At 43.2% G+C, this 25,773-nt stretch overlaps 1 protein-coding gene across 1 annotated transcript in view; it reads left to right on the top strand.

Annotated features, from left to right (window-relative positions):
* The first annotated feature begins 10,942 nt into the window (after positions 1-10,942).
* Positions 10,943-25,773, top strand: part of Bloc1s5 (biogenesis of lysosomal organelles complex 1 subunit 5) — a 50,038-nt gene continuing 35,207 nt past the window's right edge. The window contains exons 1-2 of the mRNA XM_036188589.1: positions 10,943-11,103; positions 14,848-14,930. Coding sequence (XP_036044482.1) covers positions 10,989-11,103; positions 14,848-14,930 — 198 coding nt within the window. The 5' untranslated portion in view covers positions 10,943-10,988. The remainder of the gene's footprint in view (positions 11,104-14,847; positions 14,931-25,773) is intronic.

The raw sequence follows: 25,773 nt of genomic DNA, 5'->3' as shown, positions 1-25,773 counted from the left end.
CACTTGGGAAGCAGAGGCAGGCGGATCTCTGTGAGTTCAAGGCCAGCCTGCGCTACAAAGCAAGTTCCAGGACAGGCTCCAAAAGCTACACAGAGAAACCCTGTCACGAAAAAGCAAAAAAAAAAAAAAAAAGTGTGCTATTCTTTCTGAAAAGTGGGTGCCTCGTTCCTACCATACCTGTCTGTAATGCCCAAAACCTGCTTTGCTGACCATTCTGTGATTACCCCAGTGTGTGTTTAGCACTTGCCATAGATAGACTTCAAGATTTGGGGGTAACATACAACACATTCTTGCTCTTAGAGAATCTATACCCCGACCACCTGTGAACAGGCTCCTGAGGCAGGGCACACAAAGATTCTTTTGGGGGCTGCCTGACCCCACCATTCTCTGGAAATAAATGCTAAGTATTGAATAACTGTCTCCTGTGTTCTGGGCCCTGTACTGGAAACTTCATGCTAACTCATGCTAACTTACAAAGCAAGGAGGGCAGACCCTGCTACATGATAAACAATACCTCTGACCAGGGTACAATAAATGAGAATTTACATGACCTTTCAGGGTTGGTGACAGCCTGTCCATATTGTTCACTGATGCTCCTGCCCTGATGAGTTACATGTCTCTATTCCTCACACAAATTTTAGAAACAGATAAAGAACGTCAAGTAGGAAAGCATTACTCTTTAGTCAAGAGTCCACGGGTTTATTCATTCATTAGAATAAATACTAGTTTAAAGTAAGAAAGCAGTATCCATAAAAGCCATTTGTTCATAGACAAAAGTTACATGAAATTCATGTATTTTAAGCCAACTTCCCCTGTGAACACTTCCTGCAGTTAATGAATGATTTCAGTAAGATCTTTACAGTTGTCCCCGACCATCTCTCTGCAGACAGATAAGTGGTATAAGAAAAGCTGATGACTGAAGCTATAGATGGTACCAAACTCTACATAAACTATGTTTTTCCTACATATGCATGTATTTGATGAAAATTAGAAATCAAGTACAGTAAAAGACATGATAGAGTAACGTTGAACAGTTGTAACAATACATTTCTACCACAACCTGGCAACTAGACTAGTTACTAAGTAACTAATGGGTAGGTAGAATATACAATGTGGATACACTGGTCAAAGGTAATTGGCATTAGGGCAGAATTTCATCATGCTGCTCCAAAATAGTCACAATGTGACATGAATTGTTTATTTCTTGGAATTTCCACTTAATATTTTTGGTCTACCTTTGTTAGTGGGTAACTAAAACCATAGTGAAACCTTTCATGAAATGGAACTGCTGTATATGGGGATTTTCATGTTTTGCACCCTGTTAAAAACTGATTTCACCTCTTTATACCTGTAGTTAGGGTCAGAAACAGCACCATAAGTTCCCTACCAGGACGGAATGAGTAAAAGGACTGCCCACTGCCAGCACACCCTGTCACTGCCCCTTAAAAGCATATCTAATTTATGAGATCCTTGCTTGAAGTCTGTCCAGAATAGCTTCAAGATATGATGATAAAAATTTAAACAGACCTATGATTAGGAGAGTACAGAACTGTCCTGTAATCAGCTACACGTCCATCACTCCAAAAGATAAAATACACAACTGTTTGACAAGTTGTCACATTAGAATCATGAGGACTGTAGCCTTTTCAGTTACATTTTTTCCTTAACATTTGCCTTCATTCCTAAAAGAAAAAAAGACAAATGTTACATGAACTTTAATATTAATCTAGCTTTGGCAGAGATGTGGTGACTTAATGGATTAGAGCATTTAGCTTTTTTACCCCAGAGAGCAATATTTCTTCTTTCTCTCCATAATTAGATAATCTGCTGCTACCCATTACCAAGGGCACTAAATTTCAAATTCTCTGTACACCTGAACAGGCTGCTACATATCTGGCCATCTTAATTTTAGTCTTGATTTATGGGAGCTGAATTACATTCCTAACCCTTCCTGGAGCTCTGGGTGAATTTTATTGCAAAAGCAATGGAGAGAAAAGTTACCATCATATATCTCTCTTGCCGGGCAGACTTTAGACACACAAGGGGCTCCACGTCCCGCTGTTCCACGTCTTGTATGGTGGATTTATAACACTGTGAAGCCCAGCTCCAGGCTTACACACAAGCGTATCACAGATGAGATGGGGAATTTGATTTTTGCAATAATGATTACTTGTTGTGGAGCCCAGATTCCTGCAGGCTTTGCCTCTATTCCCAAAACTGCCTGTGAATAAAACTAATTCCTACTGCTTCCCAATTTAGTAAAACTCATCTTTCACTGAGCAGAGGGAGGCCAAAAGAAAGTAGGTGGGAAGTCAGGAGAATCTAAGAGGTTGACCGTTTTTCCTGTTATGTCTCAAGCGTCTCTACTTCCATGATCAGACTTCCTTTAGGAGTATTGTGATTTTTAAGGTTTTTGGGTTCCTTGGGAGGGATAGAAGCCTGAGTCTTTTCCAGCTCAGTGAGTTAATGTGACCATCCCTTCGCGCAGTCACTTCCACTTACACAAGGCCAGGCCCCTAGGGCTTGCCGGTTGGATTCTAGATCCTGCAGATTTGGCCTGCCGTTCCCACTGAGTGTCTGTCATCTCTCCCTGCGGTCTTGCCATGGATAAAATTGATTCTCCCTCACATCATCTGCTTGAGAAATCTGTGCCTGGCAGGCCTGTCTGTCCACGTTAAGTTTGAACTACAGCAGCTGTACCACTAATTTGACAAGGCATAGCTTTAAATAAGAAGGCCCCGGGCTTGCTTTGACCAAGACAAGAAACTTCCAACCCCCAGATTACAAATTCCAAAGCCCCTTCAGTGCAGTCCCTGAACTAGACCATTCCTGTGATAGAAGCTTTCTGCATGGCCCCATTTCTCCTGCCCTTCTGCAACATTTACATGTCTTAAAGGTCTTAGAGACTTTTAACTTGCTGACTGGCTCTCCTGTCCTGTTTCAGCATTTGAGCCCCATCTGTTGGATTAAAACAACTCAGTGTAGCAGGGTTCCTTATCCATAGAGGATATGTTCTGAGGATGCCTGGAACCCTAGGTAATACCTACATTAGCTTTCTAACCAGTTGACAACATCCCATGTATCATTAACTCAGAAGATAGATTTACTGTGTGCTCCTGTTGCTTTACACGGGCGGTGTAAGCTTCTCACCTCATGGCCAGAGGGGTGTGGGATGTGATGATGAAGAGGAAGAGAAGAAAGGAGAGGGTGGCATCCCAAAACTTCCTTTAAGGACATGCCACCAGTGACCTAATGACCCTCCATCTTTTAAAGGCTCTACTACCTCCGCGTAGCACCAAGCTGTTACTGACATACAAGCATTGGAGGAGCAGTCCAAAACCAAAACTATAGTAGTATCATGGAGAGCAGGGATTCTTTATTAAAATCCAAGTTATAATGCCAGGCGGTGGTGGCGCACGTCTGTAATCCCAGCACTCAGGAGGCAGAGGAAGGCGGATCTCTGTGAATTCGAGGCCAGCCTGGTCTACAGAGATAGTCCAGGACAGGCTCCAAAGCTACAGAGAAACCCTGTCTTGAAAAACAAAACAAAACAAAACAAAAGCACCTGGTACATTGAAGGTACTCTCTTTAAAAAAAAAAAATCCAAATTATAAATTAGACACTATGCATTACTTTTCTGTTGCTGTGATGAAATGCCATGACCTAGACTTTATTTTAGCTTATGGTTTCAGAGGCATAGAGTCCTCAAGTAGGAAAGGCATGGCAGGAAAGCAGGAACAGGAAGCTGGTTGATCACATTTTATCTGCATGCAGGAAGCAGAAAGAGAGCAGGAATTGAGGTGAGTCTATAAATCACACACACACACACACACACACACACACACACACACACACACACACCTCATGCCAGTGCTTGCCCAAATCAGTGACATACTTCTCCAAGATTGGATAACCTTCCCAAATGACATCACCAACTGGGGACAAGTGTTCAAATACACGAGCCTGTAGGAGCACCCACATCATCACAGGCACAGGTTAGAAAATAATAATAACAAATAATTATAAGTGTGTTGTAAATAATTTTAAACTTGAGTTATTTGTCTGTGGGACTTTCAATTTAATATCTTCACTGCAGCTGACCTCAGGTAACTGACAGTAGAACAGCCACAGATGGAGAAAACACTCCTCAAACATCATTACAAGATGCCCAGGGAAAGAGAAACACATGGCACTCCATGGTGATTCTCTGTCTTTGGCATGTCCAGAAACCACCTGAGGCTTCTTTAAATAGATTTCCAGATTCATTCAGGTTTTCAATTTACAAGATCTAGAGATGGGCCTGAGAATTTGTGTATATAAATGATACTGGTGTGGTAACTGTCCTATGTAGGCAGAGTCTTTCATTAGGACCACTGGCTCCCCCAAATAACCACACAGAGACTTATTAATTATAAATGTTTGGCCAATAACTTAGGCTTGTTACTAGCTAGCTCTTTCAACTTAACCCATATTTCTTATCTACACTCTACCATGTGGTGGTACCTTTTTTCAGCACAGCACATTCATCTCCTGCTTCTTCTGCATCTGGCTGGCAACTCCACCCACCTTCTTCCCAGTGTTCTCTCAGTCTGGCTCTGTAGCCTAACCTCTTTCTGCATAGCTATTGGCCAGTTGGCTCTTTATTAAACCAATGTGAGCAAAACATCTTCACAGTATACAGAAGAATTATTCCACAGTAGCACTGTAAGAACGTCTGTTACACCTATTCCAGCCCAAAGAATTGTCAGCCTTCAAGGTTGACAAGAGAGCTCCAGCCTTTCTCTTCCTATGTGGCTGAGCCCAATTTTACTTTTTCCAGCATGATTGGGATGACTTGGTGGCTTTACCATGGAGCAGCTGTCACAGGAGCTTCCTAACAGCTCATGCAGCATCCTCTGAATGCTGTGTCACCAGAAGTATATCTCAGGGATTCAGGACAGGAAGGTTCAGTATGAGGTCTACAGGATTGCTGCCATCAATGAGCCTAGTGATGCTCGTTCACAGCACACTGCTTCACACCATGTTGACGCCATGACTGAGCATGCCATATGTGTTTCCTAAACCAAGAAGTGAATACAAACAAATTTATAGGCTTTTACCTCCAATACCAAAGATCCTCTCACCTCTTCTCTTGTGTGTGCACACATGAAATCTAACTAAATAAAATGCAGTTTTGACATTTTCAAAAATATGTATAGAAAGCTCTATTAATCCAGAGACAAGAAAGACAGTAAAATCCCTTCAGAGGAATGATATGGTTGTGGTTTGGATTTGAAATGTGCCCCCCCATGCTCCTGTATTGAACAAGTGGTCCCCAGGTGGTGCTGCTATTTTGGGGAGGTGGTGGAAACTTTAGCAAGTGGGGTCTGGCTGAGAGACATGGGTCACAGAGGTGCACCTTTGAAGAAAGAGTATATGTAGCCCCACTCCCTTTCTTGCTCCCTTCCTATCTCCTGTCTGTCATGACATGAGCTGCCCCACTGTAGCCTCAAATTAAAAAATTCTGCAAAGTAGAAGGTACAGAGGCATATTCTAACTTGGACTATCCCAGATAACAGTACAACTCCACGACATAATAAAGTCTGACCTGATGCTCACAGGTCAGGTTGATCATGAGGCTCAGACCATCAGAATTGCAGGAAAGCACTATGTTCTCAGAGTGTTGTCTCCACTGGTAGACTGAGTGCTCTGTGAGGGAAGAAAGAGGCGGAGTCAGCCGTAGTCACCACTCTATTCAGCTCTCAACACTGTATTGAGTGCATAGCATGTGTTCAATACATATTTATTATGTGTTTTTTAATAGAAACATGAAGAGTTTATATGGCCTGTTGTGGAGGCCCACAAGGTTTCCTTCTGAGATCTGAGCTTGCTTTACTCAGCAGGGCTGCATTAGAGGATTGCTTAACCATGTGTGTGGTTACCAAGTGATTGGAAAGGGTCTTCACTTTTGTGAAGTGCTGGAGGAGGTCTTTTGCTCCACCCCTTGGCATTCCTATAAATAGCCTTTTAGAAGAGACAAAGGGGGCTGGTGGATGTTGATCCAGGCCCTCCCAACTGTCCTGTGTTTCTATCTGTTTCTCTTCCCTCTGTCCTTCTATCTAAACCTTATCCCTCACTCCTCAAGAGTACCCTGGGGTAAAATGTGAGAGCCGGTCTCCCAGCTGGCCCCACACGGCCTGTTAATGTGTTTTTTTCCTCTTCCTTCTTTCACAGTCTCCCTTCCCCATCATCCACCCACTCTCAACCCACAAACATATACAGAGACAATCACTGAAGTAGTTTTTCCTGCCACACACAAGTCACATAGTCATTTAGCCTCTTTGTAAAGTGAGAAAACAGATACCTATTTCAAAGGTGTGCCAGAGGATGAAGTGAATTAATATTTTTAGGGTACTTATCTCGATACCTAGCAGGTAGCACGTGCTGTGTGAATGTTTGCTCAGGGGCGATGTAATTCTAATACTGACTATTCAGAGTTAGCACAGGCTTCAGAGGTGGAGAGCAGAGTTACCCACAAATCCCTTATATTTTAGACTGGAGCCACAGCTCCAGGGTTCCAAAGGCACCCATGGTTTGATAATTCACCAAAAGAACCATATAGCTCAGGAACATGCTCTGTGTACACTAGTTATATTATAAAGTTGCACTGGAGTAGCACCCAAATGAAGAGACACAAGGAGACTTGGAAGAATCCCAAACATGTAACTCAGGCATCCTCAGAAAAGCATCTTCCTCTTGGCACATGGACGTATGATTGCCAGACAAGAAGTGTACCCGAGCTCCAATGTCCTGAGTTTTTTTTTTGTGGGGGGGGTGCCTGTACAAAAGACACAGGTGATCAAATCACAGCCCATGTAATTGAACTCAATCCCCACCCCCCTACCCCACCCCACCCCCGTGGCCTCCTTGGAAGTAGAGCAAAGCATGTGACTCAAATGTAACTGACCTATGAGCCTACCTTCAGTCACCTAGCTAGCACAAATTTAGATGGGTTCTGGGTCCACCATGAATAAAAAAGACACTCCCATCATTTGGAAAGTTCCAGAGATTTATGGGATTACCTTCCAGAAAAGAGGGAGAAACACCAGCCATTTTTTAATTTAAATTTTATGTTTATGGGCACTTGCTCATATGGAGGTTTTGTGTATCACATGCATGCTTGGCACTCAAGGAGGGCAGAAGAGGGTGTCAGATCCCCTGGGACTGGAGTGATAGACAGCTGTGAGTCACCATGTGGATGCTGGGTATTGAAACCAGATCCTTTGGAGAAGTAGCCAGTGCTCTTAACTGCTGAGACATCTCTCCAGGCACCCAGCCAAATTCTTTACTGTACAACTTAGTCAGTGAATTGAATAGTTAGAGGGAACAAATAAAGCATCCTGTCCAGAGAGGGAAGATTAACAAACAAACGGTGGGAAACAGCACAGTGGGAAAGTCTCCCTGCCCCCTCCTCACTAACTGGCTTTACTATTTTGAGATCTAGCAAAATCACTCTTTGACCTTGGCTCTTCTGTTGACTACTCAAGAATGTCTACTTGTTCTGTCTCTCTCTATCTCTTACACACACACACAGACACACACACAGACACACACACACAGACACACACACACAGACACACACACACACACACACACACACACCGTACACATTGTTTAAAAAGCAGATTTTCCCCCCCTCTCCCCCAATACAGGGGTTGATCTAGCAGTTTCTGACACTGCACACAGATCATGTGACTGCAGCTGGCTGGCTGACTGGCTGACAAGGTCTCACACCTCTGGGATAAGAAGGGGACTGTTGGTGTGCCTTGGTTCTCACCTTGCAGCCTCTCTCTACACATGTCTAAACTGACATGTTTGTACACACGATAGCCTCACTTCATCAGGACAGACTGAATGTCCTGCCAAGAAAATGAAAGCAGAAAGCTGCTGGGTCTCCTGGGGTTCATTTATAAGTACAGTGTATTCTGCTGGTGAAAGCAAGTCATGAGGCCAGCCCAGACATGAGGTGAAGGGAAACAAATCCATCTCCCGACAGGCAGTGCTGGTAATCCCCACTAGTGAGAATAAGACCACTACCACAAATTTCGAGCCAAATTTGCAGCAAGCTTCATTAAATCCTGGCCAGGTCCACAGCAGAGATTCCCAGAGATGGCAGCAAATTACATGTCAGAGGCTTATAAAGGCAAAACCCACATGGCTATGCGCTTCCCACTTTTGCCCACTCAGGGGCAAGCATACATTGTGACATACTTCCTGTCTACGTACCTCCTGCTGCATGTGATCAAGCATGTCCTGTGCAGTTGGGGCAACCAAGCTTGTTTACAGAAGCAAAAACATGGGGTCTGTTATTTTACATGAACAACAGCCCCTAGGGTTCCAGGAAGCTCTCTGGCAAGTGGGGCTTCCAGGTTAAAGGCACTTTTGTTTTATAGAACTCTTAAGCTCGATAATTTAAACTTAAAACCTGACTTTATCCCTCACAGTGCAGTGTGGCATGTTTCTTCAGAGAAGACAGGAGCTGCTGTGGCCATTCTGACCTTTAGTCTCCTCATCTGAAAATGGCGATTTTCATAAGTCAGCCTTCCTTATATTCCACAGCCATAGATTCAATCACACAGAGAAAGCATTTTTTAAATGTCATATTGCTTATGCCATTTGTATCACATAATTAAGCCTATAATGACGGCATCTGTACTTAGTATTGGCCTTTTATCCTTGTTGTTATTCCAGAAATAATAGAGTATTCATGAGAAGAACAGGAAGTAGAAGCTGGTCCAATAGGGGAGGGATCCCAAAGCAATGCTTCTAAGAATGTCCTCGCTGGAGGGCAAGAATGCTGGAAGAGAGCTCTGGTTCCTGATTCTTTGCTATCTCTGACCCTTTCCTGGAAGCTGTACCTGAGGACCCAAATGAAACTGAGTAGAGACACCTGGATAACTCAGTTGGGCCAACGGTACTGACCAACCCATCCCCATCCCACGCTTCACCCCAATTTCTACGATAAATCCTTTCAAACCCCACCAGATTATCAGCTCAGTGTTACCCTATTTCTTGGGATCCCTCCTGTTATGTAGGAGCTCCCTTTCTCCTTCCCTCTCTGCCTTTCCTCCCCACTCCCCTTCTTCTCTCTCTGAACTTATAATAAAATTCTCTCTGAAACCTTCTGTGGTCCATGAATTTCATTCTTTGAATTTGAGAAAAAAGAACCTGAGGACAACTGACTCTGTGGAAGTTTTGTGTGACCATGAGCATCTCATGAGATAAAAGCCCACACAAGAGCCAAGGAAGTTTATCCTGTCCTCAAAAACACTTCAAAACTTTCCCTTAACAATGTACCCGCTATTCACAGAGCACTTGTGTTGCATAAGGTATTATAAGCAATCTGGAGATGATTTAAAGACTGCAAAAGGTATGCCCCAGTTCCATGCAAATACATCATTTCATACAAGATACCTGAATATCATCCATTTCAGTTCTCCATGGGGATTCTGTAACTAATACTCCCTTGGATCCTTGATTAGATTAATGACAGACTTAAGAGATATAAGGTGTGTGATGGAGTTTTGTATATTTTAAAGTGTGGAACAAACAGAAGATATTTTAGTGGTGGTGATAAAGAAAGGTTAAGTAGAAGAATAGAAACAGAATATACAATGTCCTAAAGCAGACAGAGGTGCCTGGAGTGATGGTACACACCTGCAATCCCAGCACTTCCACAGAGGCAGCAGAGGCAGGCTTTCAAGAACACCCTTAAATGTACAGCAAGAGCAAGTGTGAGTCTAATCTAAGTGACATGAGACTCTAAAGAGAATTTTGTAATAAAATATTTTTGAGGTTTATTATTATGTGTCAGGTATTATAGTGGTTGATTTGTATCATTTTTATTGTTGTTGTTTGTTTTTTTGAGACGGAGTTTCATGAACTAGATAGAATTCCTGATCCATGTATTGGCATACATGACCTTACTAAGCTTATAAATTTTATCTTTAATTATTATAACACCCCAAAAATATAGATACCTTCATGACAATTAAGCAGAAAAGAAACTTGAAAGTAATTGTCAGTGCAAGAATTTGAGCCCAGTTCTGTCTGTTTCCAAAGTGTTAACTACGGCTGCTAGAATTTCTTTTATTACTTATAACACAAAGTTTGCAAATTTCAGAGGTGAAATCCAGAATCAATATTTTTTAAAACAGCCACATTAATGTAAGAAAAGTATTCAACTTTTCTTACACAAAAAGCCTATGATGAGTCTTCACAGGTTTTCAGCAATCCACAATCTTAACGGAAAATTGTATTTACAGTGCAGAAAAATACGATTGAATAAATTTATTGAAAGTGGAGAGAATAATCACTGCCTTTGAGAGCTATGCCATCTACATATTACTAAAAAGCTAGGAGACGAAATTTTGTATTCACCCTTGCTTTGGGGTTTATCACTTCTTCTGCTAGTAATCCCTGCTTCACCTAGTCATTCTCCCCACGTTCCTTCCTATACATCTCATTTCAGGCCTGACGACAAACACTTGCCTCTTCTGGGAATGCATTCCCCCATGCTGTTGTTTATGTCGCTTCAGATTCCTCCTTCAGCACTAATTTAGATCCTTTAGGATAGACGTTGTTCAGTAGAGAGGGGCAGAGGAAGTGAGAGGTCACATTAGTATATACTACTACTACTGTTATTCTTCTGCACTCCACCCCTGCCCCATCTGCAGGCGTAGGAAGAAATAACAAAGATAGCTGTAATTTTCCCATTTTTCAGATTAACTTTCTGTATTCAGAAATATTCTGTATTCAGATCATCTGCCCTAATCCGGTATGGCGGCATCAGCTACACTCCGAGCGCCTTTCGGGAACCCAAGGACTCCGACGCCCTGTGATGACGTAACTCCCCCTCCCCTCCGGCGCGCTACGCCTTCTGTCTCCCAAACTAGCCTCCAGGTTTGCGCCTGCGCAGCGGAGTCCGCGGGTGGGCGGAGCTGGTCGGGATGAGTGGCGGAGGGACAGAGACCCCTGTAGCGTGCGAGGCCGCCCAGGGCGGCGGCGGCGGCAAGAAGCGGGACTCGCTGGGGACTCCGGGTGCGGCGCACCTCATTATCAAGGGTACGGAGTGGAGGGCGTGGTCTTCCGAGCGGGGTAGGGGAGCGTGCTGGGCCCGCCCCTCCCGCTGCTCCCCGGCTCCCCTGCTGCCCTCAGCGCCTGGCCTGTCTCCGCCCCAAGCCCACTTTCATGCGACCCGCGGCGACGGGCGCCCAAGTTGGGAATGGGAGCTAGTTTGGGCCCCACACAGTCACGTTAGTGGGGTTACTTCGCTCCTTCACCCTCTGTCTATCCTCTGCGCCTTGCTCTTGAGAAAGGACACCACTTTGGATAACGTCCTGAAACAGTACGCACAGCACCGTCCAGTGCGTCGATCTGACCTGTTGCTTCAATCTAAGTGATTACAGTAACTCACCTAGGTTTAATTCGTAAACCTGGAAGTCCCTGTTTCCCGCGGAAAGACCTCTAATTGCATTCTCCACTGCTTCTCTTAACTCTGTTAAGCCCGTCCATCTCACCAACTTCAGTTACACTCCTGCGCTGCCAGGGGAATGATTGCCTCTTCATTGGTGTGGGTTTCCATTTTAATCTTAGTGGATCTGTATGCGGCCCCAGCAGAGCTGGCTGTGACTGTTTCTCATGCTGTCTCTTAATTTGGGGTCAAGAAGTATTGCATGTGTATTAAGACTACGAATTATTTCTGTGTGCAGTCCTAGTGAAGAATTGATTTGTTTTATGACTGTTGTTGGCCTACCTACCATCACTCCATCCACAAATGTTTTTCATCTTGCAAAACTTTGTACGTATTAAACTGTAACTCCTCATACCACATCTCTGACCAAATACAGTCTGTCTGTGAATTTGCTCCGGTGCCTCTGTGGACTGGGCAGCTCCACTCTTCACTATTGGAGACGATGCTGCTGTGATCACGAATGCACAAACATCTTTTTAAGGTCTCTTGTTCAGTACTTGGGGATATATCTCCAAAAGTGGGTCATGAGATGATTCTTTCAACTTTTTGAGGAAGTGGCGTTTCTATATTTGCTGCATCATTTTCTGTTCTCCCATCCTTAGCAGCACACTGGTTATTTTCTGACTTTGGTAGCAGTTACTCTGAAGGGTGAGAGAAGATGCCCTTTGTGGTTGTGATTTACATTTCCTGTGATGTTTGCTGATAAGTGTACTTATGCTTGTGTACTTACTACCTGTCTTTAGAAAAATGTCTAAGGCCTTTACTGAGTTATAGTTCTTGATATATTCTTGGAAGGCAGCTTGCCGACCCCTATACCATCAATGCTGTTCTGTATATATCCTTAGTGCCCTAGCAGGAGTTTGTAGATATTTTCTCGAGTGTCTCAGGTTGTCTTTCATTCTGTTGATTGTGTCTTTGAGGCAGAAGTTTTAAATTTTGAAGTAGTACTGTATTGGAGATCGACTCAAGGCCTCCCTCCCACATGCTAGACAAGAGCCATACCACTAGATGCTACCAACCCCTTTTCCTGTATTCTTATTTTGAGACTGATTCTCACTTCCACATTCAGGACCCAAACACACAGCCTTCCTTTTATTGGGCACTGAGAGAGCTGCACTCCTGTTTCTTCTCATCCTGTAGCCTCATGGATCGATCGTCAAAACAGTCCTCTGTGTCTTTGAGAAGAGATGTTTATCTAACTTCCACATTAGGTTATGAACATGTAGAGATCAAAAGATTATATATCTCTAACATTTTTGTATACCAAACAGTAAAAGAATGCATATAGCCTGGCTAGAGTTGGATTTCTACAGAAATATGTATTTTACACATACATGATTAAACTAGAAGAATTTATATTTAATATTTGGAACTCTTACAGACTGAATTATAGTGAATTTGTTTTGTTATAATGGCACTAGGTAGCATTGTAATTACCTAGTAACTGATAATGTGTATTTCATGATATGTCCCCTCCCCCCATGGTTTTCCACAGTTGAGGTTTTAGACGGGACTGTTAATTTACTTCTGTGTAGAATTGAATTATCTCTGCAGAGTCCAAGTGAGCCCCTGTTATATCATCAGGCTGCAGAAGCAGATGTCTCCTAACCAGCAAACCTTAACTGCTTCTCAGTCTTGTGGAAAGAGATGGTAACTCATGTGTGCTGTGTTAATAGCACGAACAGCTTGCTCTGCGAGATACTCACTGGGGAAGAGATGATTTGGGGACCCTGTGGTATATGATATGCCTCTGGTGCTTCAGGAACACAGCATGCAGGCTGTCTCTGAAACCTGGGAGGAAGCTGGTTAGCATGAACGACAGTGTCAGGGAAGAAGGAGGGCTCAGCAGTAGCTGAGGAAAATTGACATTAGGTGAAATGAGTATCTGGGGTATAGGGTCCCAGACCGTGGCAACTGTAGGAGCTGCGTCAGGATGCCTGAGGCAGCATGGTGTGTTTAGAAAACGGCAGGTGGTTTGGAATGGAGAACCTTAGATGGGCTTTTTGGAGATGAACTGTATGTATCCTGTTGGCCAGTTGTGCTTCAAAGACTTGTATTCCTGAGCTGCAAATAGATACTCTCTCTTGAGAGTATGTTCTCTGCAGAAGGCCTATAAGCTCCTACATTCTCTTGATCTCACTCAGGCAGTTATAACTCTTAGTATACCAGAGGCTCCAAGATCCCAATAAAGAACTTTACATACTCTCTTGCATATCGTGTTTCTCAAATATACTAACCATAGAACTTTCTTCATTAAACTAAACTCCAAATATCTTCCTACAGAAATGATGTGGGTCATAACCTATTGAGAGATTTAAACAAAAATTGTGCTTCTGTTTATATTTTTTCTACTTAGCATATTAAAAAGATACAACCTAGTAGAACTTATAAAACACAGAATTGGAATCTGATATACTTAAAAAATAAAAAATACAGGGAAACTATTACCACATGAATACAGAACGTACATATTTTTACTTGGGTGTTTGATTTCTCTAGCTATTTTATATATATTAAACTAGTCGTTGTTGTTGGAAGGATGAATAGATTGACTTACCCAAACAGTTGAAATTCAGAATTTTCTTTTCATGGCTATGGCTTTTTCAGATCTAGTATAAGGCATGGATACTTAAAACCAACACTCAACACCATCTTTCACAGATAAATCACTAACAGGCCTGCTGGAGAAACTGAGGATATGGCTCAGTGCTAGAGCATTCGCCGAAAATGTGCAAGGCCTCAGGTTCAATCCCCAGTGCTTACAAAGCCCCACGGTGCACTTTGCTCTGCTCAGCTTTCCTCACTCTCTCCACTCTGATGTCAGCCTCCATCTTTAATTTGGTGTGTCCCAGAAGTATCATTTTGCATATCTTCAAAGTTTATGAAAATGGATTTAGTCCTTCTGAAGCTTGCTTCTCTTAAATGTTGTATTTGTGAGATTTATCCATGTTAATAGGTGTTGATCTGGTATATACATTTTTACTCCCTGTTCACAATATGTGACTGTTTAGACTGTTTTCCTTTTAATTATTCTTTTGGTAGTACACATGCCTCAGTAAACATTTATAGATGTCATGTTCATTTGTATAAGATTTTTTTTCTAGGTTATATATCACAGCATGAAATTGCTAAGGTTATATGTCTTCAGCTCTACTAGATATTGTTGATGGCTCTCAAAAGTGGTACTACTGATTAACACACACTGGAAGTGGATGAGATTTCTTCCTGATCCATGGTCTGAACTGGATTTTAATCAATCTTTACCTGTTCTAAAATAGGCCAGAGATTGCACCAATCAACGTGAATTAATTCTCCATTCTATTTTATCTTTCTAGATCTTGGAGAAATTCATTCAAGGCTTCTGGATCACAGACCAGTTACCCAAGGGGAAATTCGTTATTTTGTAAAAGAATTTGAAGTAAGTACCTAAAACTTACTTTGGTGAAAAGCGTTGCACTAATTGTTAATGACCTGCTACACGGAAAGGTAATTTCTGAGGTTTATTTTATGTATTTTTATTTAAGTCTACTTAACATATATGTAGTAAAAATGAAAAGATAAAAGTACTTGTTAAATGCAAGGTCAGACAGCAGGAGGTAGGAGCCATGCTCTGGTATCGACTTTTAGATTATTTAATGTTTGCCAATTGTAGACTTTTTTCATGAAATCAGATAGAGTGAAAAAAAGAACTCTTAGGGATTGAAGGGTGTGAATTCCCAGATGCATTTGTTATGCTTTTCCCTTGGTTGGAGCATAAACAGTCAACGTGAAACATGGGAACTCTGCTTGCCTCTTCCACACTGTTCATGCCCACATCAGTGACCAAACCTTCTACATCTGACTTTACCTAGGGATTCCTACTGCTTCTGATTGCTCTGCCTGCTTAGTCATCCAGTCAGGTTCATTTTCACTCTGCCTGCCCGAGTGATCCAACAGTACTCCACTTTTGAAATCCATTGCCAACTACAGGATGAAGTTCAGCATCCTTCTCTGACCTGCCCCTACTCCAGCCTCCCCACTGGCCATTCTTCACTTTGCATGGGAGAGTCCTGTTTCATGTTATTCTAGTTCTGCACGAGCATTGAGTAGTAATTTCTCAAGCTACTGTTAGATTGTGATCCTATGTAAGTGGAGTTTCTGTCTTCAGATGGGACTTTGACCAAGGAGAGTGTCAAAAACAAAGAATCTCCTAATAAACCCTTCCAACTGCAGCCATGTCTGTGGTGCTCAGCCCTCCAGATAGAGCTGTAGAGCCAGACAAGGAATTTTCAGTTCAGTAGACTCTAACTCAAAACTGCTTAACACTCCACAAGGTTTTGAAGTTTAAAGACGTGTGTAGAGGTGTGTACCTTAGGCATGTCTGTTGTTACCTGGTGCATAAGTTACTTCTCTCATCACTTTGCCCAAATACCTAACAGAAGCAACAGAGAGAGGGGATGTTTGCGTGGCTGACAGTTTAAGGAGATGCTTCTCAACTGGAGAGGAAGGCGTGAGAGCAGGCTGCACATGGACCTGTCACGTCTGGGAGGAGCAAGCGCAGACAGAACAGGAAGCAGGGCCCGGCTGTAAACCTCCAGGGTCAGCCTCCGTGAAGAACTTCCTCCAGTGACAGTCTCCCTTCTGTAGGTTCAAAACCTAAAACAGTCCACCAGGCCCGCACTGAGAGTTTACACACATGAGCCTAAAGGAGACATTTCATAGTCGAGCAATAACCCTAGGAATAGTTAGCAGTTTTCAACATCCTTGTCTGCATGGGACAAGAACAATGTAGGACACACAAAACCACCCAAGGGACATTCTCTACATGTGATGTAAAAACCAATCCCTACAAACTTGCTATGGTTCCTTGATGTTGCATGAATATGTTTAAAAATATCAAATATTCCATATGAGATGAGGATATAGTTATCCTTAAGCGCTGGCTGAACTCACTGTGTAGACCAGGCTGACCTTGAACTCCCAGAAATCTACCTGCCTCTGCCTCCTGAGTGCTAGAATTAAAGGTATGTGCCACCATGCCTGGCCTTAGTTACCCTTTTTAAAAACATGATACTGTTTGTTTAATTTCAAATACTTTTCTGAATTCTAAGCATACAAAAAATAAGTGTTGCAAGTCATCTTGGAGAATGGAATGTGGTTGAACATTCATTGATACAGCAGTTCTTCACTTTGCTGACAATGACAAGTTCTAGTTTGTTTAAAAAGTTTCACATCTACTGCACTTAACTAAAAGAAAAATCCAAACACTTGTTATGCCAGTTCCCTATCCCCTTCTCCCCTTTCCCATAACTAATGTCAGCAGAACGCTTTGTCACTGTGTTCAACAAGACATCCCGAAGCTAAAGGGATGCCCCCTGCAGCAGCAACACACCCAGCCTCAGGACATTCCATGGGCATCTCTACCGCAACCTCCATGCCAAGCAAGGAGCATCAAGAGTTTGCTTAGTGTTTTGTTCTCTTTCCAAATAAGATGTGTACAGCTCGGGATGTCTGTCCTAGAACGACGTAGTTAAAACTACCTTACAGAAATACCAGGAACTTGTTCAGATGCCTTGTCACACCAACAGCAAAGTGCAGAGTGAGGGGAACAGAGGAGTGCCTTTTCATTTTAAGAACATTTGGAGGGGCTGGGGAGATGGCTCAGCAGCTAAGAGCACACGCGGGGAAGGGCACGTGTCCTGTTCTTGGAGGACTTAATTCCAGTTCCTAGCACCCATGTCAGGCAGCTCACAGCCGCCTGTAATTCCAGCTCCAGAGGCTGCAACACCTTTTTCTGGCCTCCTCAGCTATTGTATTTATATGCACAGACACAAACACATACATAATTTAAAATGAAATATAAAAGAAAAACAAAATATGTTTGGAGTTATGTATAACTTGGATAGTTTTAGGGTGCTCTGGACACTCAGAATCCACTGACACTTTGAGAGACGATATGATCATGATCAATTTTTTAATAAAACCTAACACTTCAAATAGGAGGTGCTTCCCTACTCTCTGTAGACAGAGAAATGGTTATTGTGCATTTGAAAATGTACCTTCCTTCTCTTGATCTTCCTCTTCTACCTTCTTCTGGGCAACTTTAGCAGGACTCTTAACACCATCAAATTTCCCTTTAGGCTGGTAACCAGCATCATCCTTCTCATCTGTTTTCAGCTTTGTGGCCTTTGGTGATGTGTGACTACTTTCCACTGTCCCTTAAGTTATTCCACATCTCACTCAGATTTTCTGCCATATGTTCAATGGAGATGCCAGTGTTCATGTGTTTGACCTTGGGATGGAATTAGGAGCAGAATAAGGAAAATGTAGATCATGCTTGTTGTGGGGCATTAGTCCCCTTTCTTCCTTCCTCCTTCCTTCCCAGTCCTGGTGTATTTATCTACCTTTGCCATTTCATAACTGTAGATCCTCTTTGCTGGACACTGTCATCCACCTCTTACAGCACTGCTTAGAAAATTCTGCAAAATTGACAGGACCTCTAGGTTTTTCTTCTTGTATTTTTCTCTTCATGCCTGCACAAAGAAAGGTATAAGCAAATGTTCTCATTAGCTTTAACTGTTACCTTGATAGAGCCTAAAGTCACCTGAGAAGGGAGTCTCAATTGGAGGATTGCCCAGACCAGATTGGCCTGTGGCATGTTTATGGGTATTGTCTTGATTATCTATTAATTGTCTTGATGAATTGGATGGTTCTGGGCTGCACAGAAAACTAGCAGGTGAACAAGCCAGCAAGCAGCATTCTTCTGTGGCAGTGGTTCTCAACCTTCCTAATGCTGCGACCCTTTAACAAAGCTCCTCATGCTGTGGTGACCCACAACCATAAAATCATTTTCGTTGCTACTTCATAACTGTCATTTTGCAGCTGTTATGAATCATAATGTAAGTATTTTCAGAGATAAGTTTGCTGAAGGGGTCGTAACCCACAGGTTGAGAACCACTGTTCTATGGTTTCTACTTGAGGTTCCTGCCTTGAGTTCTGTCCTGTCTTTGCTCAGTGATGTACTGTGACTTGGAAATATAAGCCAAAGCCTTGCCTCTCCTAAGTTGTCTTTGAGGGTGAGCTCTCTCACGGCAACCGAGTGAAACTTGAGCAGCAGAGATTTTGCACTTTGGTTTCGTGGGATCATCTTAGCCATCCTGACTAGGGTTTTCTCTGATTTAGTTGTTCCGAAATGTGGAGTTAGAGTGGGTTCTGCTTTTCCCTTCACTCCAGCAACTACCTTGTCATCAAGTTTACCTCCAAACCACTTATTAAGCTTTCCCACTACCTGCTTATGACTGGCCCCGCCCCTTCACAGAGCTCCATCTGCCCTCCCTGTGGTCAGTAGACTCTACCTGATCACCCGTGCCCAACCTTATTTCTGCAGACCATTTGTCACACACTTGCTGGCTCGTACCACCCTTGCCACCCTCACTGGATCCCCTCCCACACAGCTTCTCTACCCACTTGCCTAAGTCCATCTCCTTGGCCATACTTGAGAATCCTGGATGGCCACAAACTGTTGTACACCTCTCTACCCACGATACTGCAGCCACACTTGCTTCCTTTTTTCTTTAACACATCTCAGTTGTCTGCCTATCTGTAACTCTATCTTTCCAAAATGTCCCTTCCCTCCGTTTTGTGAATGCCTCACTCTTCTGTTTAGATGACAGATTGAGGTATCACCACTGGCCTTTGCTGCAAAGCAGCCACTGAAACATGAATCATGTTGCTCTCTGTGGTACTCTGTGCAGCACCACACTTCCCAATACCATGTAGCAAATCACCACACAGTCAGCAGCATAAGACAAGGCCTGTTCATTCGTATTCTGTATGTCAGAAGTCTGCACATGGGGTGGCCACAACCTAAGCTCGGCTTCTCAGGAAGCCAAACTCAGGGTGTGGGCCACGCTGCATTCTCCTCTGTGGATCAGGGCCCTCTTCCTAACCCACACTGTTGTAGCACTGTTCAGCTCCTCTCTGGAGGCCACTTTCAGCTTCCAGAAGATAACTGTAGACCTTGTCACATAGCTTCTTCTATCTTCAAAGCTTGAGTCTCCCTCACCTGGAATTCCTCTTGTGCTCTAGCAAGAAAAGCCCCCTCTCTGCTCAGGACTCACTTTACAAGTTAGGACCTCCAGAGATAACCACTCTGCCTGGCTCCTGCTTGGAGACCTTAATGCATCCATGTGTTAGGACTAAAACCTTAATCCTTCCCTGTTGTTTTCCACCAGCACAGGGGCTGCACCTGAATCTGCTGCTGCTTCAGCCAGTAACTGCAGCAGTTACTAGCCTGCTACCTCTACATCCTGCTGGATCTGCCTCCTGCCACTGCCACCAAATGGAGTTTTTAAACTACATCTCTATTGTTCTGTTTGCTAATAAAGTCTCAGGAGCCAGAGACTGGGGTGAACATCTGCTAGCTTGTACAGGCGGACCTGCCCTGTTTTCTGGAATCTCAGAAAGAGAGTGTCTCTTCCGTTGCTCCAAACCAAAAAGGACCACCAAAAAGGGCTGCCATACCCAGAGTCACCCCTACTTCCTGTGCATCTCTCTATCCATTTTCTGGACTTCCTCTGACACTCCATGATTACTTTCTGTCAACTAGTTGCTGGCTCTGCCTCCTGACCCAAGGTTGATTTTATTTAATTAATGCAAATCCAAACTTGGGGTTCACAATGTGGTCATCTATCTGGCTTCACAGTAGCACAATTAAGGTTGAATTAACTGGTAGATGTGTGTGCACCAGGGGTGCAAACCTGGAGGTCATTTAGAATTCTGCTGGCCAACCTGGATGTGTTCTTTTCATTCACCTTGCTGGCCTTCATCACTGAAGAGTTGACATCGGACCTGTCATATTGTCTTTTGTATTCAAAACATCTGCAACAGTGTTGGCAGAGGTAACAATCTTAAAACATCCCGTGACTGACCTTTCTCAGAAGTCACCCTTTTTTGTTATTAGGACAGTAGTTACAAATATACTTTAAAGGACATAATTTATTAAAATAATTGTAGAATTTTGAAATTAAGGTGGCTTCTTTAACCTAACTTCCTACTTCGTAAAGATTGAGCCCAGAGATGGAAATCAGTGAACTAATGAACTAATGGCTAAGTCATCCCTAAAATTAAGTGCCTGCTGGTATGCTTACGTTGGTATTCTTGAGGTAATGTAGATGTTTCCTTTTTTCCCCTTTTTTCCTCTATTTTATTAACTTTTCTTGATTTGATGTACATGTTTTCTGTGAAAGAATTATACAAATGAAACTGAGTCCTGAAAAGACATTTTATTTCTATGTTTTTTATTATTCTGTGTTCAAAATAGCTTCCAATTGAAGCCAACATCTTTTTGGCTGGAATGTAAGATGACTGTCAAGGGATGATGGACATGTGTCTGAGAGGACATTGTTGAGCCTTCCAAGGTAGTGTAGATGGGTAGGAAGAACATGGCACTCTGCCGTTTGTACCTGGGTTCCAGGCCTGGCCCCTCTGAGTAGCTATGATTGCATGCTTTGCAAGGCTCAATTTCTTCATCACTAAAAATGGTGACAGTGATATACTTCAGAATGTGAGTGTTTATGAGGGTTAAATGAGATTTCATTTTAAAATCTTTATACTGTGGGTGTTGATAAAAAATGTTTCTGTCATTGAAAGATGATAGCAAGTAAAGCAAAAATGTCCTAATTTTATAATTCAGGGTTTTTTGTTTGTTTGTTTGTTTGTTTGTTTGTTTGTTTTTTTACACTTTAAATTTTTACAATAATTGAGATAAGTTTGGGTTCAGCGTTTTCTTTTCTTCAGCCTGGACTGAGAACCTTGGAAGGCTTCACAGATTTGTGTATCACCACCTCTGCACAGGGTCCACGCTCAGCCTCTCTGGACCCGTCTGACTTCAGTGCCATGCTGCCAAGGGAGCACTGGTTCAGTTTTAGTTTCTTCGTTTTAGATTTACTTATTCTGTTTTCATGTGTATGAGCATTTACCTGCATGGATATATATGTGTGTTTATATGTCTACACCCCATGTGCATGCCTGGCGCTGCAGAGGTCAGAAGAGAGTGCCGGGTCCCCTAGAACTGGAGTTCGGGATGATCATGAACAACCGGATGGGTGCTGAGAATGGAACCTGAGTTCTTGGCAGTAGCAGTGAGGGTTCTTCAACAGCTGAGCCATCACCCAGCTCCCAGGTTCCGTTTTTGATACCTCTGGATAAAGTAGGGATTGCCAAGACAAATGTATGTGTTTTCTCCCACCTTCTCGTCCCCCCACTCCCCCTGCCTCCTCGTCTACTCTCCCTGTCTCCTCCCTCCCTTTTGTTTGTTTTTGAGGACTCACTGTAGAGCCAGGCTGGCCTAGAACTTACAAAGATCCTCCTGCCTATGCCTCATGCATCCGAGATTAAAGGTGTGCACTACAACCAGTTTGTATACACATTCTCTTTAAAAACTTTACCCAGGGCCTGGTGAGATGGCTCTGCAGGTAGACACTTGCTGCCAAACCTGCAAATTGAGTTCAATCCCCAGAACCTACATGATAAAAGAGAGAACTTCTTCCTATAAGTTGTTCTCTGATTTCTACATGTGTGTGTACATACACTCATGAAAAAAATAAATGTAGAATATTTTGAAAAAGGAAAATTCTAGTAAAAAATGAGTTTTCTACATTGGCCATGATAGATGTAACCATATATAGAGAGAGTTGAACAAAATATGTTGAGCATTTGTGTAAGTCACATGTCAGCAAATAGAATTATATAAATAAAACAGACACAGAGACATGGCTACCCATGTCCAGGAAATAAGTCATATCTTGAGGAACTTCTCACTTAAGAATATTCTTTAAAGGGCCCAGAAATGGAGTCTTGGCCTTGTTTGATTTGCTCTTTTTGACCAACACTCTGTTCCTTTCACGTGGTGGCCTCCCATGTTGTGCCTCCCAAGGGCTGAGTGCAGCACAGAAATTTCCCTGAGTGTCAGAATCCACTCCACGCTCTGTTGGCTGGGGCTAGATGGATGGCTTAGCTGGTAAAAGCTCTAACTGCTCTTGCAGAGGACCCAGGTTCAGGTTCCTGCACTCACATGTTGACTCACAGCTGTCTGTAACTCTACTTCTAGGGGACCCAATGCTCTTTCCTGGTCTCTGTGGGTCCCAGGCACACGTATGATGCACATACTAACAACTTACAGGCAAACACTTATACATACGAAATAAAAGTAAGTCTAAAAACAAAAAGAAGACAGGCTATATGCTCTCCAGAGACTTGAGAGTCCAGCACTGTTTCCAGCGCTCACACACAGACCGTAGGAAGCATGCTCAGAAGCAGTGGTCTGCTCCCAGTGTGCCGTCTCTAGAAGGGAGAGACACAGCAGAGCCACTTGGCATCTTCTCTCTGCCACTCAGGTAGAGTTGACTTTAGGAAGAGCTGACTAGACGCTCTAATTCATTGGATTGGAGAATTTTCTCTGCAGAAGTGGGAATAAGTGCCACATGGTGGCAGCATTTCTCAACATTCCTCAAGGACTGGTGGACTGTGACAAGCTGTTTTCTTTTGTGTATGAAAACAGTTGACAACCTTTCTCCTAACTTTAGAGTTTCCCCCTGAATTCCAGTGAGCATTATGGGCAGAGCTTGGGAGACGAGCAGCTGTGTTAGGGCACACTCACACTCCAGCACTTCAGTGAAGGGCAGCGTGGCCGTTTCCTGAGGAGAGGCATTGCCCTCTAAGTCATGGTGTTGTTAGCTGTAGATGAGACATCATGGCCTTTCTCATAGAGGAGAGAGAGATGTTAGAGTTTCATGAGGGGCCTGCAGGGTGGGTGATCCTGTGTGTTTTATTAGAGAGTGCTTGGCACCCCCCTTTCTCCAGTGCTTTGCTAAATACCTACCAAAGAGTCAGCACATCAGTAAGAATGGGTTTAGTTACTGGGAACAGATACATGGAAAACAGGCCTCAACAAGGGCTTATTTTTCTTGCATAGTCCCGAGACAGATTTGGAACGTCCAGGGCTGGCATGGTGGCTCTATGATGTCAGCTTCTTCCAGCCTGTCTCCTTGGCACATTGCCCTTACACTAGAAGTGGCTTTGGAGCCTCAGTCATTGTGTCTGCACTTTGTGTGGTAAAAGAGAGGGCAGGCAGGAAGCAGCAGTCAGCCTCCTTAGAGGCATGTGGCTACCTCAGATACGGTTCAATTGTTGGCAACATGGGAGAATGATGCATAAGTGTCTTGGCAGGCATGTGAAAGTGAGTGAGAAATAATCCTTACAGCCAGGAAGCTTTCAGTGGCAAACCCAGTGTTTACGAGAAGAGATCCCTATAGATCAAGAGCTGCCCTGCTGCAGTTATGACAGATAAGCAGAGCCTGAGAGAGGACCATCCTCCAGGGACAGCTCCCTGCAGGGCTCAACTGGAGAGTGCCATAGGAGAGTGCCACGTGAGCAGAGAAAGAAAAATAGATGTTAAGGGTAGGCAGAGAATTGGAAAATGAGCAGGCCCTCACAGTGGGACAGAAATGCTGTGACACAGGAATGGAAAGGAATCGTGTTGATGGTTCTGATATGGGACAGTGGACGTGGTGGCACTCGATAATCCCAGAACTTGGAAGGAAGGCAGGGCGATTGCTGTGAGTTCAAGGCCAGCATGGAATATATAGTGACACCCTGTCTGAGGAAGACAAAATGAATAAATAAATTCTAGTGTGAGATGAATCAGTCAGGAGAAAGCCCCTTAAAGACAGCACCAAGTAGAATTCCGTAACAGCCCAGTCTCTACCCTGCAGGGCCCACTAGTGTGGAGATTTAAATCACATTGTTGGCCTTTTCCTCTAATGCCATCCAGTTATGTCTCTGGTATGAACATTATAGTTACTATAATATTGTTAACAATTACTAACACTGTAAGTGCTTACTGCAAGGCATTGTCTTAAGCATGTTACATAAGCACTTATTATTAATTCAACTTAAGGAATTAATGTATGTAGTTTTATGGAAGGTTACATGTCATTTTATTTGGAGCTAGGTGTTGTTCCAAGAATTTTTAACCTGGGAATAAGATGCAACTTTTATGTACATGTGTTATTGTAGCTTTGTCCTTTTGTGGTTGATGTTGATACTAGTCCACAATCAGATACATCAGTTTAAAAACAAGCACTTATCAGGTATGAACCTCAGTGAAGAGACTATTTACAACATGCCACTTCCATAGGCCTTTTCGTTATTTAAGCTAATTCTTATCGTTATTAGGCTAAGAAATGTGACTACTAATTCACTTGGTAGAGCTAGGGATACAGTTCAGTTGGTACTAATTCCCAGGACAGCATAAAACTGCTATGGTCTCAGCCCTCAGGAGCTGGTGACCAGAGGATCAGATGTTCAAGGCCATTCTCAGCTACAAAGAAAATCAGGGCTATCCTGGACTACACAAGACCATTTCTCACAACAACAACAACAATAACAACAACAATAATAATAATATCAGATGTGGTGGTTGCATGCTTATAATTTTAGCCCTTCAGAGATGGAGGCAGAAGGATCAGAAGATTAAAATTATCATCAGCTTCCTAATGAGTTTGAGGCCAGCTTGAGTTCTGTGAGACCCTGTCTCAAAAACCAAAAAAAAAGAAAGAGAGGGAGGGAGGGAGGGAGGAAAGGAATGAGGGAGAGAGGGAGAGAAGGAAGGAGGGAGGGAGGGGAGGGAGGGAGGGAGGGAAAGCCAACTGAGAAAGAAACAGAAAAGTAAATAACACTAATCCATTTGCTACAGAGAGTGACTGACAATCAGTTGTGTGACTATATCTCAAGGGGGTCTTCTTAGCCCTCAAATCTCCCCTGGACTGAGAAGAGCCTGTCCCGTCTGGAGCCACAGAGCTCTGCTCTTTTACCTTAGACACCTTTGTTTCTACATTGAGAGACTATTCCTCTGCCTGTTAACAAAGAAGTTAATTTATGTAAGAACTGAACATGCAGCAAAACTCAAAACTCAGTCAGCAAATACAAGCAACAGCAATAATAAAACCAAGGAGAAAGGGCTCCATAATAGCAAATGGCCAAGTCATCCATAGCCTAAAGGCTTCTGTGATGGTTTGAAAGAAAATGGCCCTCAAACGGAGTGGCACTATTAGGAGGTGTGGCCTTGTTGGTGGAAGTGTGTCACTGTGGGGGTGGACTTTGACGTCTCCTTTGCTTAAGTTAGCTCAGTGTATAAACAGTTTACTTCCTGTTTCCTGTGGATCAAGATGTAAAAATCTCAGCTCCTTTTCCAGCATCTGCCTGCATGCTGTCAATGTCCT

The sequence above is a fragment of the Onychomys torridus genome, chromosome 5 (assembly GCF_903995425.1).
Source record: "Onychomys torridus chromosome 5, mOncTor1.1, whole genome shotgun sequence".
Lineage (NCBI taxonomy): Eukaryota > Metazoa > Chordata > Mammalia > Rodentia > Cricetidae > Onychomys > Onychomys torridus.
Note: the sequence above shows the minus strand (reverse complement) of the source record. Positions and strands in the feature narration are given on the sequence as shown.